The 15,431-nt window shown below is 36.9% G+C and overlaps 1 protein-coding gene across 1 annotated transcript; it reads right to left on the reverse strand.

Moving 5' to 3' along the window:
- Nucleotides 1–251: 251 nt before the first annotated feature.
- On the reverse strand, nucleotides 252–2,159 carry LOC126703228 (adenine/guanine permease AZG2). The gene has a single exon (XM_050402183.1). It carries the CDS (start codon nucleotides 2,104–2,106, stop codon nucleotides 469–471), a length of 1,638 nt encoding a protein of 545 aa, XP_050258140.1. The 5' UTR covers nucleotides 2,107–2,159; the 3' UTR covers nucleotides 252–468.
- Nucleotides 2,160–15,431: the final 13,272 nt, after the last annotated feature.

Below are 15,431 nucleotides of genomic sequence, written 5' to 3' on the forward strand. Positions count from 1 at the left end.
TTTTAACTACTAGTGTTTTTTGTTTTACTAGATAGGTGGATTTAATAATAGTTTGTTTGATTTTACTTATATCTTGATGAATCCCTGAAAATATTGACCTATGTTGCCAGGTAATCTTTCTCCCACTCTCTCACTCTCACCAAGCCTTGTTTGGAGAACACCTTCCTTAAGTTGTGTTTGAATGGCAACATTTGGATTTGGAGAGATAAGTGCAATAAAATGATTAAATATGGATTATGGAAGAAAGAATATAAAGCTTTTAATGTGAACATCACATTCTTTTTGGGGGCTAAATATATGGATAGCACATAATGCATGGTAGTCAAGCTAAATTAATTATACCAAAGTTAAAATGGAACTAAAGCACTTACCTTACCTCTACTACTTTTTTTTCTTAAAAAAAATATTTATAAACTACTAACCTCTAATATCTTCTTCTAAAAAAAAAAAAAAAAAACTCTAATAAATTCAGATAATTTCAATTGTTGAATCTACACTAGCTGTAGCAGACACTTGATTTTGTTCCTTGTCAACCATCCTCTTCATCTTGATCAACCACGTTATAGAACCCAAAATGTAATTATAGAGACTAAGAGCAACATAGAGCCCAATCCCAGCAACAATCCCATTTGCAATGGAATAAGTAAGTGGCATTAGAAGCATGGTTATAAAAGCAGGGATTGCTTCTTTCATATCTGCCCAATTTATGTCCTTCACAACCTTCATCATCATCACCCCAACCATTACTAGTGATGGGCCTATGGCCCATGGAGGAACACTAGAAAGTAGGGGAACGAAAAACAATGAAATGAAGAAATACAATCCAATGATCACAGCCGTTAATCCTGTTCTACCCCCTTCTCTCAACCCAGCTGATGATTCCACATAAGTGGCAACTGTTGAAACTCCCAATGTGGACCCCACTATTGTGGACCCTGCATCAACCAAGTATGCCAAATACTCACCTTCAAAACCTCCTTGCTCATTGGCATACCCTCCAATCTCAGCCATTGTGTGCATTGTGCCTGTGATGGCTAGCACATCAACATAGAACAAGGTTGCTAATGCCACCCAAACTTCACTTCTATTGAAATTGCCAAAGCTTAGAGCCCCAGCTGTGGATTTGATCATTCTGAAATCAACAACTTTTTTGAAATAATTGTAACTAGTATCACCAATTGGGGTATTAGGAAAATATGTCACTGATGTACCCCTAAACCATGATACCAATGTCACAAAAAGAATACCATATATCATGCTACCCTTTACGTTCTTCGTTAACCCATATGATGTGATTAGAAAGCCTGCCAAACTAAGCCAGAGTTTTGGGTTTCTCAATTTTCCCCCAATGCACTCACCTGTTTCTGGGTTTGTATTAGCGCAGCCCGTGAGGGTCACTAACGTCGACGAATCAGGCCCAATGAGGCCCACTCCTTGGTGCACCTGCAAGCCCACAAATGCAATGAAAAGGCCAATACCGGCGGAACAGGCGAGCCGAACCGACCGAGGTATGAGCTTAGCGAGCTTTGAGCGAAGCCCAATAGCGGATATTGCAAAAAAGGCACAACCCTCAACTAAGACAATAGCTAGTGCAGTTTGGTAGGATATGGATCCAGATCCATGAAAGCCCACCAAGTTATAGGCTAGGTAGGCATTTGGGCCCATAGCTGGTGCCAAAGCTAAGGGAAGGTTAGCAAGAATTCCCATAGCAATGGACCCAACCATGGCTGACAAAACAGTGGCAACAATGAGGTCACCTTTAACTTTAGAGAGACAATTTTGGTACCCAGCATTGGGCTTGATCACACAATCTGGGCTAGCTGTTTGGTTCAAAGAGGTTGTGCAATCAGCAATGGAACAAGTTCCACCAGAGTCAGAGAGAATGGTGGCATTGACAGTAATGATGTATGCCATAGTGAGAAAAGTGGCAGTGGCAGCACGTAGCTCTTTTGTAAAACAACTCTTTCTAGCTTCTAATTTGAAGTATCTCCCAATGAAGCTCTTTGAGACACAATCGTTTAGGCCTTTCTCCATTTTGCTCCATGACTTGGCTAGCTTTGTGAATAACCCCCCTCCTCCCAATTTTGTACATAGCTCAACCCCCATCTCTCTCTCTCTCTCTCTCTCTATGTGAAATGTTTGTGTGTTTATGTGGATGACATATAGGTGTTTGTGCTGATATATATGCTTTAAACCAAGGGAATCTTCTTAGATAGATATTATTGACAAATGTGCACCATGCGACCTGAATATGGGAATTAGGCCTAAGGCATTATAAAAAGCAGTTTCTTTTAAGAAATTGGGTTGGTTGAATGTGGGGTTGTATCTAACCCATACAATATTAAAATTTTCACAACTCTTTTTCATAATTTGATGAGGTAATGGATTGTGCAACATCAATTTTACTAAGACTCTGACTAAGACTAACATACTTTTATTGTAGTATACACCAATCACAATCTATTATCAGTTGTGAAAAAAGTATAGTTAAATTAATTGCGTCTTTAAATTTATTGTGACATTTATTTATTTATTTATTTATTTTATAATAAAAGGGACAGCTAAAGACTTGGTTTGGCATATTTGACTCCTCTATACTATAGTGCTTGCTCATGGGAATTCTATGGATACAATTTTGTCACTAGTCTAATATTTTTAGAATTATTAAGTTGGCGAGTTCTTGATGGTAAACAATAAAATGATATTAAAGATTACTCCATAAAAATAACTCATAATCTTGTTTGATTAAAAAAATGTGAACAACAATGTTTTTTGTAGCATTACTGAAATTTTTGTAGAGTAAGCACTTAGCACTGTGGACAAGGTCATAGTCTATGAATGCCAGATCATATTTAGGAGATCAATGTATAGAAGTGCACGATTGAGTCAAACCAGGTTTATTCACATGATTGCAATATTCATTTTTGGATCCATTAGCGAATCACAATTCTATTTTGGACTTTCTGTTCCTTCCAGTTCTAGCCAACACATTTAGAAGTTGGATAGAACTGATTTACTTAAACAAATTTGGAAAGCTTTGCTTTCACTTGGCCTTATGGATTGAATTTTTAGGTGAAGAATCATTGGGATGCATAATTTTGGTAACTTTTGCTGTAATTGGGATGCATAATTTTTGTAACTTTTGCTGTAATCTGATGGATATATTTAAGATTTAGCATTCATATAGGTACCTTTTAAAGCGTATTGTTATAAGTTATAATTGAAGCGTATAACTCGTATCATAATTGGGATTTTTTTTCCCGATAATAATAATAAGAAAAAAGTTAACGAATGTCTTAAGGGTAATGGTTTAAGAAAATTTTTTTTTTAAAATTTTACGAGAAAACCTGAAAAGAGCAAAATAATTAAATTTTTGACAGCTTTCATAATTTCCATAAAATTGATATCAAAATTTTTCTAAAATGATTTATTAACAGTTGCCTTAAGGATACCCATTAACAAGACCTTAATAATAATGATGATGATGATGATGAGCCAAAGGATTAGATTATAGCTAGATTCAAAATCCAATCCTGTAGATGCATGTGTAGTCTACTAAATTTTTTTTTTTTTTTAAATTGCATGGCAAAATAAAAAAGGAAATGAAATATATTCATGTAGCCGTCCAATTAATCATTTTGCCAAAAAAAAAAAAAAAAAAAAATCCAACCTCGATTATTCAATAGTTTAATAGGTTGGTAACATGGTATTCCAATAATTCAATCCAGCCATCCTTTTCAAAATACATGAAGCTATGGCCATTGACGAAAATCATTAGAATATCTATTAGATCTTCACCATCCACTAGATAGATAGAGTAAGCATCATTAATCGAATCAAAACTATAATTTGCCACTGAAGTTTATTCTAATTAATTTATCTTAGGCCCAAAGAACAAGAACTAAAGCAAAAAAAGACTTACGTTATACTTCTTTCTTGGAGTTGGCAGGAATTTTATTTTTTTTAGGTTGGTAGCTTGAAAATTCCAAAATCAGTATCTTTGAACGATCTAAATATTATTTTTAAAATATTTATCAAATTAATTAATTAAATGCACTATTAAGTTCAAAAGAATCTTATGACTCTTGTGTGGGGAAGTCTCAAACCACTAATATAGGGTTTGTACTTTGTAATCAAGGCCACCATTTTTGTGGAATTTAAATTTTGAATAAATTTGGTGCCATTTGGACCTAAAATTAGTTTATTGAGGAATAAATAAATAGATAGAATAAACTTGCTAGCTCAAGCCACACGAGGAGTATCACTCTGTCTAAATTGTGCTGTTGTTTTTGGCATGAAAGAAGAAAAAGTGCTACTGATTTGTGTAGGACTGTGAGAAGAATGTGACTGTGAAGCAATAGTATAATTGTAAAGGTGGGAATACATTAAAAGATGTGTAAAACGCATGCAATATAAAAATAATGCACTATTACCTAGTTCTTTAGGGAAAAAAGGAAGATTAAAAAAAATATATTGCACCTAGTTTTCCTCAATACTCATTGGAATGGTGAATTTAGTAACATGATCACTACAGAGCTCGGAGCTAAAATGGGCAATTTGTTCTCTCTCACTCTCTATCCTTTTTACTTCTTCTTTTCTTTTCTTTTTAACTTATTATAACCACAAAAAATAAAATAAAAAACCTTATAACTCAATTAATTAATACTTTTTAGTATTTCCAGTACAAATATCCATGATTCAAATAGCTCATTCTTAACTATTGAATTTATTAAAAAAATTTAAAAAAATCTTAGAACCCCAACCTTCTTTGAGATTTATCAAAATGACACACTTCTTAACATTTGCATAGATAATTTTTCTTGACTCCTTAAGGTTTTTATAAATGCAACATATGAGCTTATATTCATTAGTATTGATACTTGTTTAACAAAATATTTCATTTTAAAAAATTCTTATTCATTTTGTACAAAACCCCAAGAGGAGAGTACTATTTATACAATTATTAAAAGGAGAGTGTCATTTTATAAATAGTTTGAGGAACATTTTTTCTTTAGAAAAAAATGAAACATTCTTTTAGAAAAGTTAGGTATGGATTTATTAGTTACATTTTTATAAATCATAAATCATAATGGATAGTTGTGTCATTTATACAAATATTTCTCAAGAAAGATTTGGTGTAGTTTACATAATTGTTTATAATTGAGTAAGGTTGGATTAAAAAAACAAAATAATTTCCCTCAATAATTAAACTAAGATGGCAATGCCTTTTATGGCAGTCTTTGTCTCTCAATATTAGAATCTAATCCATTAATAAAGAACCCAAAAATAAAAAGTAAAAAGAAAGACAATGAGTTAATCGAGAAACCCATAAGATTCCAAAGCTAGCCACTGTAAATAACAAAAATTTAGTATCTTTTCAGTTTTCACTGCAATTTTTTTTAGGCAACGTTAGTTATATTATTTGGAGCTACTCGTCCTGTCATGCTGTAACTTGATTAAAATTAAAAAGTACTACTTTTTGTGTTGGCGGACAATTTTCCATTTCCATTAGAAGCAGAACTTTAAAACCATTGCATATGTACAACTTTTACTCTAGCATGCGCAATAGGATTCAAATTTATTAAGGTCTGTGACTTTGATACTGCAGTGGATTCCCCTTTTGAGAGACAATTGGGGAGGAAAGTATAGATAAAATAACAAAATAAAGGAGAGAAAAAGACCTTGCTTTTATGAGTTTATGGTAGAGTATTTGCATTACCAAAAGCAGGTTAAAGGGTAAGAGTTCCAAGAAATAAAGGAGCTACAATGGCATTGCCACTAAGGTACATGTAGTAGAGTAATACTATAAACTATAAGGCTCTTCTTTTTAAGGGCTTTAAGGTTTGTCTTAGCCTCCCAGCATGTGATTAAGGCAATACCTACAGCTTAGGGGTACAAAGAAATGGAATTAATGTTTTTAGGAACCTAACACTTTTTGGCTTAATGCCATGATGTACAAGGAATATAATTTTAGCTTTTTGTTTGATAAAATTTTGAGTAATTGAACTAAATACTCATTCCACCCAATTTCAATTATCACATTCGAGTAAGTTGCATGTAACTCATATTTTTATTCAGAATAACTCCTGTTACTTCCCAATTATGGATTGTATTTGTAAAAATTAACAAGTTTTATCGCATTTGTAATTGGTGTCACTTTTTTTTTTTTTTTTTTTTTGGGTTAAAAGGGTATTTCATTAAAGCAACTAACTAGCCATAAGAGACACTTATTATTAGTTTTCTTCAATATTTCGATAAGTTTTATCAAAAATTTTGTAACTCAGCTAATTGGCACATCAATTTCCAATAAAAACATTCAGGATTTAGATCCCACCCCTAACTATCAATGTATAAAAAGATATTTCAATAAATTTTATTGTAAAAAAATTGTAATTTTTAGTTATTTTATATATAGAAAAAATTGAAATACACTAAGAGTAGTATAGTGATTTGACCATAATATATATATGTGTTTACAAATTGAAAATTGCATGATATAGTAGCTAATATAGATAGGCATGTTTCATGCCTACTAAAAAATGTATATATACTTCAATTTTTTTTTTTTTTTTTTTTTACATTCTTGATTTTGTGTTACTAAAATTTTTTTCCCCTTTTTGTTGGACATGGTTTCAATTGTTGCAAAAACAACTAAATTTGAGTAAAAATGCCATATTTCAAATCAATTGTTTCTCACATAAAAAATAAAATAAAAAAACCAATTTTTTCTCATATAAATCTTAGAAAAATGGTATTAAAATTTTATTATGCTTAAAATAATTAATATAACAAAATAAACATATTTATTATATTAGTAATTTTTCTAATTACATAGAATACATACTACGGTGTTAGTTCCACACACACACATACACACACGCGCGCACACACAAAGGAGTTAGGAAATTTAAAGGATTAAGATTAATTTTAGTGAATCCACAAATATATATTTTTATGGCTTTTATGACAATTTTTGTCAAAGCAACTAAACATGAGTAAGAATGTCATATTCTAAATTTATTATTATTACTAGTTTTATGCCTATGCGATGCATGGCTTAGTGAAAGAGTTATATATAATTTTTTTTTTTTGATAATATAATTAAATTTAATAACAAATAAAATAGTAAAAATATTTTATAAATAATGGCTAGTTTTAAATTTCTAAAAGCTCTTAGTAGTAATTTTTTTTTAGGAACACTAATTAATGATTGGAGAGAAATGCTATATCCGGTCAGACTAAGACATAACTTTTACTCGTTCAAATAACAATTAAGGCGAAGTAAGGTGAGGAAGAACAAATAATAATTATAACATACCGACATAATAACATTTATATTTAATTATAATGACTCGCTTGCATCTCAAAGTGTCAAATTAATATCGAATCCAAATCTTCTGTCCCACTTTTCCTGCTCCACTCTATACTCCACCAATAAAAGCTTGCCACGTATTAACATAATTAATTAAATACTATAATTATTGACTTATTAATATTACCATTATTAATTAATGATAGTATTTAATTAATTATGTTAACACATGGTAAGCTTTTATTGGTGGAGTATCGAGTGGAGCAGGAAAAGTGAGACAGAAGATTTGGACTCATTAATATCAACACTAAACATGCTAGGATGTTTATGTTAATTAATGTAAATAAGCAAAAAGTTATTATCAACATCTAACACCCTACTATTGCATGAATTATGATTAAAATTGACGAAATATTTTTACTTTAACCCTAAGAAATCATCCCAAATATACAAATTAAAAACTACCCAAATTTATAAATAAATAAAAATTTAAAACAAAATTCACTACGACACACACATAAATATATTCACACAAAGAAACTCTGAATTCATTAATTACAAACAATATAAATTTCTAAACATTAAAAAAAATGGAATTGGAGTTAAAGTAAAGACACTTACATAAAAAATTTGGAATTAGAGTTAAAGTAAAGACACTTACATGAAAGTAGAATTAACTTTGATAGAAGGGGGAGACAGGCGAAGTCATATAAATTTCACATCACTTTAAATATCCATTGTTTTTATATCACTCTTTTTATATTTAATCAATTTTCGGTGTCTAGTATTTCATATATATATTCACACACACATATACTACAAATTAAAAGCTACCCAAATTTATTTTAAAAAAAAATTGAAACAAAAATTTACTACGACACATACATAAAAATATACACACAAAGAAACTTTGAATTCAATAATTACAAACAATATAAATTTCTAAACATTACAAAAAAAATCTAGAATTACAGTTAAAGTAAAGACACTCATATAAACACAAATTTTTCAAAAAGTGAATAAGATTTTTGTTAAAATTAATTTGTTAGTTCTCATGGAAGATATACCATTGATTCTGAAGACCATATATAATAAGTGTAGGGACACGACTCTTGAACGGCCCAACAACGACGTTGAGCTCGCGCGTGAAAGATCCCCCACAATAATATTTGTAGAGAGTGGGCTTGAAAGGCTAGCGTTGGGTCACGGGGCGTTAGTACAGGCCGAACCTTAGATAAACCTAGACTAGAAAAGGCTTTAGTCCGGATATCCAAGCCCAATAGCTTTATAAATTGAGGGATTGGACTCCTCGGATCATGTCCGAGGAGCACTAGTGTTTTTCTCCGGTTACCCGTCGATGGGTTTTCCATGGTGGAGCGCATATATTATCCGGGCATTCTCATTCCTGGAGTTTTTTCCAGGAAGTGAGATGGGGCCTTTCCTAATTAGTTTACCTTTCCTTTTATACTAGCCTACGTTTGTTGTCCCTCGTCCACGTGTAGGGTCAGTTTTTCCAAGACTGATATTTGTCCCGTCAATCCCATCCCAGCATTGTTGGGCATGGTTAATAAAGCCTAAGAATCCGGTTCTGTTAGGTGCAATGTCATATCAATGAGGGGTATTAAGGACAATTTCCCCGAGATATTTTCTGATCTTTTAAGTTTGCTTGTATGCCGCTTTCATCAATGAAACTTTGGGTCTGCCGAGGACTAAGCTGTCCTCGGCCATATCTTCGGGCCCCTTTGGGCTTAATATTTTTGGGCTTGGGCCCTGGCCTCCTTCAGTTTGGGGTCTGTGGACTCCCCATAAGCGAGCGGGCCGAACCCACAAACTATTGGGCCCCACATTAGCCCCTCAAAACCCTGCTGTCCAACGTCTTGGTTGAAAATGTGGGTTTTGATAATACCAAGCCTTTACTGCGGTTCATTTAATTCAGCCCTTGACCAACGTTGGCGACTCTTCACCTCCCCGAGGAATGCGTCGGTCTACAAGACGTTTCCCTCAATTTATGCGTGATGCGTTTATGCCGTTTGGTTATTCGAAGCACGCCTTTAATGTCTTCCTTTTACGAGACCTCCCAGATCTAACGGTTACTGACAGCGTGAGGAACGAAACGGATGTACATTTATCTGCAGATTTCCTTGGGGATTAGAACGTGTTACGTACCCTTGCCTTCCTCCCCTATATAAAGAGAGAAGACAAAAGGTGATTCTCTCATATTCGAACCCCTCAGGCTCTTCCTCAAGTTCACTTCTTTCCTCTGGTTATATCCTATCCAATAATACGTCCATCATAGCAGTCAGCCATGAATAAGCCCTTCCTTCCCCAGAAACGCCATGTCCTAACAAAACTTGAGATGGCTCGGTCGGGGCAAGGGTGGCGGAGACTCAAGATTTGCCTCCCCACTCTTTTAGCCAAAATCCGAAGCAGGGACTCGTCACATCTCACTTCCGGTGTGACTGAGTCGAAAACCTCCATTATCATCTCCACTCGCTCTCTCATGAGCATATCTAATATGGCTCCAGTGTGCTAAGAGTTAGGATTGAGGCAGGGACTAAATGCCCTTGCTTCTTCCTCTCTTTGTTCACTGGCGCCATCCTTTGATTCCCCTTCTCTCTCTTTTGCTCCTTTCTATTTTCTTCATCTCTTCCCTCTTCTTCTCCTCCTTCCTGCTCATGTCCTCCATCTTCTTTTCCCTTTGCTCTCCTCAGCGACAAGAGCTTGCTGAAGTGCTTCCATGTGTTCCAATTCTTCTTCCTTCTCCTTCTCCTTTTCTATATAAGGCTCTTCTTCTGATATGAACAGTACTGAGGCAGAGATTTCAGAGAGACTTTGAAGGCGAGTTTAAAGGACACCTGACGGTTTACTTATCTGTATTACGGATGTTATTACTGCTTCGGCAGTTCATTTTTTGTATAGGCTTGCTTAAGCCCTTCCTTGTACGTTGTAATAATTTTTTATATTAATAAAAGTTACTGTTATTCTATTTCGCATGTTCTGTTTATATGTTTTAATAAATTTGCAAGCTCTGCTCGGCACAGTAGTATAGCATTTGAACCAATAACAACTAAGGCCAAAATACTCGCTAATAAAAAGACGCCATAATAACTTTAACCAAATTATTATTCGACATAACAATCCGACCAGTGAAGAACGAGACTTACCTTAAAATTAGTCGAGGTGGGGACTAAGTGTTCGATAAGGTGTAAGAAGTAGTTATCCGAGGACATGTCACCTTCCCAATGAACAATTTCCTTAGGCTAACGATCATCAGTTCGTTTCGCCATCTTCTTAACACACTGACCTTAACTTTTTCCCGTATTTGAGCCGAGAAACTTCTCCATCCGAGCAGTTGATTTCCCAAAAGGCCTGAGTCCGAGGACTTCGCAAAGCCTGGGTTTTATTTAAAACTTACGTTTTTTTTTTTTTTTTTTTTTTTTTTTTTTTAATGTACTTGGCTTCCCCATAGACTTGAGTCCGAGGACCATGCAAGCCCTAGGTTCTGTCCAAAACTTTTGTCCTTGGTTTCCCCATAGGCTTGAGTCCGAGGATAATACAAGTCCCAGGTTCTGTCCAAGACTTTTATGTCCTTGGTTTCCCCATAGGCTTGAGTCCGAGGATCATACAAGTCCTATGTTCTGTCCAAGACTTATGTTTTTTCTTTTATGTACTTGGTTTTCCCATAGACTTGAGTCTGAGGACCATACAAGTCCTAGGTTCTGTCCAAAACTCTTCGAGTTCAGATTCTCCCTTTCATCAGGCATTTCATAAGGCGCCGAGCAGGGGTTGTCCTCGGCAACGGCTATTTCTCGGCGTGGGCCGCAGTCCCTGGGCCTTCACGTAGAGCGGGCCTGGGCCGCGAACCCACTTAGCCCATGAATTAAGAGATATTTCTACAACCTCTGGCCACGCGGTACTCTCTGATGTCACAATGATCGAGGTGCGCCTTTACGAGACTTCTTTAATCTTGTGGTTGCAGTTGATGTTGGAAGTTGAGCCAGAACTGTTTTGTCTGTAGCGTACCTTGGGATGCTGCGTGAGTTGACTGCCACCACCTTATCTTTTCAAATAAACAGGAGGGAGAGAAAGTTGCCTTATATACGCACAAATCCTTCAGTTTTCTCCCATATCATAACTCCCACATCCGGAGCTCTCCTCCCTTAGCACAACATGTTTAAGGCAAGGGTTGGGAAGAAAGAACTCTTTCCGCCGCAGAAGCACCGTGTCCTCATGAGACTCAAAGTAGTAAGGTACGGGCACAGGAAGCATAAGTTCGGGAGAACACTCCATTTCGACCGAGGGGGAAGGGGATCTCTCCCTCTTTTAGTCAAAATCCGAAGCAGGTTCTGTTCATGCCAGAATTTTGGTATGTCAGAAGAAAGATTTTCCGCCATCAGCGCCTCTGCTTTGCGGCAGGCGAATATTTAGAGAAAGCCCCTCAACTTCCAACTCCTTGCACCTTTCCTTCAGCGATGTCAGGCTCAAGTTGGGTCTCTTTTGCTGTTTGAGTTGTGGGCATGTGAAAGCATTGAGGAAGAACAAGGTCTTGGAGCTGTAGCCAACCTCTCCTCTGATCTACTTCCTCAGCTTTATTTTGTTCTCTTGTATCTTCCTTTCTTTTTGGTTATGTAGTGAGCTTTGACACAAACTGATTCCAGCTTTTCATTGTATGCTGTACTATTTCTTTGTTTTAGTGAAAATGGAAATTTTTTTACTTGTTTTGGATACTGTTCCTTTGACAACACTACTTAGTGAATGGGTGTGCCCTATGTGTGTGTTTCTTCAAGAATATTTAGAGCAAAGTAGCTTGGAACATAATCTAACTAACTCCAATTTATCAATACTACCAGGCATTATATCGATAATTCATAGTAAATCAAACTTAGGAAGCTAACCGGGATAACAGTTGAATATTCTGTGATACGCGCGTGAACACCGTCCAAGGCTGATAATCTCTAAATAATCCATCCGAGCAATCGATTGGGAAGTAGGGAACTCCGATGATGCTTTTGTGTACTTTGTTTCCCCATAGGCTTGAGTCCGAGAACCATACAAGGCCTAGGTTCCATCCAAAACTTGTAAGATTTCTTTTTTGTACTTGGTTTCCCCATAGGCTTGGGTCCGAGGACCATGCAAGGCCTTGGTTCTGTCCAAAACTTGTAAGATTTCTTTTTTGTACTTGGTTTCCCCATAGGCTTGGGTCCGAGGACCATGCAAGGCCTTGGTTCTGTCCAAAACTTGTAAGATCTCTTGTTTGTACTTGGTTTCCCCATAGGCTTGGGTCCGAGGACCATGCAAGGCCTTGGTTCTGTCCAAAACTTGTAAGATTTCTTTTTTGTACTTGGTTTCCCCATAGGCTTGGGTCCGAGGACCATGCAAGGCCTTGGTTCTGTCCAAAACTTGTAAGATCTCTTGTTTGTACTTGGTTTCCCCATAGGCTTGGGTCCGAGGACCATGCAAGGCCTTGGTTCTGTCCAAAACTTGTAAGATTTCTTTTTTGTACTTGGTTTCCCCATAGGCTTGGGTCCGAGGACCATGCAAGGCCTTGGTTCTGTCCAAAACTTGTAAGATCTCTTGTTTGTACTTGGTTTCCCCATAGGCTTGGGTCCGAGGACCATGCAAGACCTTGGTTCTGTCCAAAACTTGTAAGATTTCTTTTTTGTACTTGGTTTCCCCATAGGCTTGGGTCCGAGGACCATGCAAGGCCTTGGTTCTGTCCAAAACTTGTAAGATTTCTTGTTTGTACTTGGTTTCCCCATAGGCTTGGGTCCGAGGACCATGCAAGGCCTTGGTTCTGTCCAAAACTTGTAAGATTTTTTTTTTGTACTTGGTTTCCCCATAGGCTTGGGTCCGAGGACCATGCAAGGCCTTGGTTCTGTCCAAAACTTGTAAGATCTCTTGTTTGTACTTGGTTTCCCCATAGGCTTGGGTCCGAGGACCATGCAAGGCCTTGGTTCTGTCCAAAACTTGTAAGATTTCTTTTTTGTACTTGGTTTCCCCATAGGCTTGGGTCCGAGGACCATGCAAGGCCTTGTTTCTGTCCAAAACTTGTAAGATCTCTTGTTTGTACTTGGTTTCCCCATAGGCTTGGGTCCGAGGACCATGCAAGGCCTTGGTTCTGTCCAAAACTTGTAAGATCTCTTGTTTGTACTTGGTTTCCCCATAGGCTTGGGTCCGAGGACCATGCAAGGCCTTGGTTCTGTCCAAAACTTGTAAGATTTCTTTTTTGTACTTGGTTTCCCCATAGGCTTGGGTCCGAGGACCATGCAAGGCCTTGGTTCTGTCCAAAACTTGTAAGATCTCTTGTTTGTACTTGGTTTCCCCATAGGCTTGGGTCCGAGGACCATGCAAGGCCTTGGTTCTGTCCAAAACTTGTAAGATTTCTTTTTTGTACTTGGTTTCCCCATAGGCTTGGGTCCGAGGACCATGCAAGACCTTGGTTCTGTCCAAAACTTGTAAGATCTCTTGTTTGTACTTGGTTTCCCTATAGGCTTGGGTCCGAGGACCATGCAAGGCCTTGGTTCTGTCCAAAACTTGTAAGATTTCTTTTTTGTACTTGGTTTCCCCATAGGCTTGGGTCCGAGGACCATGCAAGGCCTTGGTTCTGTCCAAAACTTGTAAGATCTCTTGTTTGTACTTGGTTTCCCTATAGGCTTGGGTCCGAGGACCATGCAAGGCCTTGGTTTTGTCCAAAACTTGTAAGATCTCTTGTTAAGTAATAATTTTTTTTTTTTTAATCATTTATTTTTCGCAGGTTAACCCCTAGGCCAGGGAGGGGAGAGTTGGCTCGAGGCCGGAAGCCCCTAGAGCTGCCCGCGCCGTTAGCAGTGCAAGGCGTAGCCCCTAGCAGAAGCTTATGGCGGAGCAACGACTGCACGTCGCCGGAGATGGGAAAAACTCGTGAATCTCTGCCTGCTAGAGAACTGACTCATGCGCCACCCGTGCCAACGCGCAAGCCCTTTCCCACAGACGGCGCCAATTGTAGGGACACGACTCTTGAACGGCCTAATAACGACGTTGAGCTCGCGCGTGAAAGATCCCCCACAATAATATTTGTAGAGAGTGGGCTTGAAAGGCTAGCGTTGGGTCACGGGGTGTTAGTACAAGCCGAACCTTAGATAAACCTAGACTAGAAAAGGCTTTAGTCCGGATATCCAAGCCCAATAGTTTTATAAATTGAGGGATTGGACTCCTCGGATCATGTCCGAGGAGCACTAGTGTTTTTCTCCGGTTACCCGTCGATGGGTTTTCCATGGTGGAGCGCATATATTATCCGGGCATTCTCATTCCTGGAGTTTTTTCCAGGAAGTGAGATGGGGCCTTTCCTAATTAGTTTACCTTTCCTTTTATACTAGCCTACGTTTGTTGTCCCTCGTCCACGTGTAGGGTCAGTTTTTCCAGGACTGATATTTGTCCCGTCAATCCCATCCCAGCATTGTTGGGCATGGTTAATAAAGCCTAAGAATCCGGTTCTGTTAGGTGCAATGTCATATCAATGAGGGGTATTAAGGACAATTTCCCCGAGATATTTTCTGATCTTTTAAGTTTGCTTGTATGCCGCTTTCATCAATGAAACTTTGGGTCTGCCGAGGACTAAGCTGTCCTCGGCCATATCTTCGGGCCCCTTTGGGCTTAATATTTTTGGGCTTGGGCCCTGGCCTCCTTCAGTTTGGGGTCTGTGGACTCCCCATAAGCGAGCGGGCCGAACCCACAAACTATTGGGCCCCACAATAAGCATATAAATTAGATGAAATTTATCAAAAATAACTTAAACAAAAGGCAACCCACACACAAAACATATTCAATTTGATGGAAAAAAATTAAGAATAGAATTTTATGGAAAAAGAAGAAGAAGAAGGCAAATACATACATGCAAGTTTCATAGGTAAAGTATGAGAAAGAAATAATATCAACAAACTGTATAGTAGAAAAAAAAAAAAAAAAAAAAAAAAAAAAAAAAAAAAACACCAAAACCGTATATATACCCCCACTTTTATGTTAGATAATTTTAAGTTGTGAAGAAGTTGATAACTTGATATAAACAAAAAGAAAAAGGGGTTTACCTAATCAAGAAGTTTAGGTTAATTACATATTAGTTTTTTTTTTTTTTTTTATCACA

This window comes from Quercus robur, chromosome 10 (assembly GCF_932294415.1).
Source record: "Quercus robur chromosome 10, dhQueRobu3.1, whole genome shotgun sequence".
NCBI lineage: Eukaryota > Viridiplantae > Streptophyta > Magnoliopsida > Fagales > Fagaceae > Quercus > Quercus robur.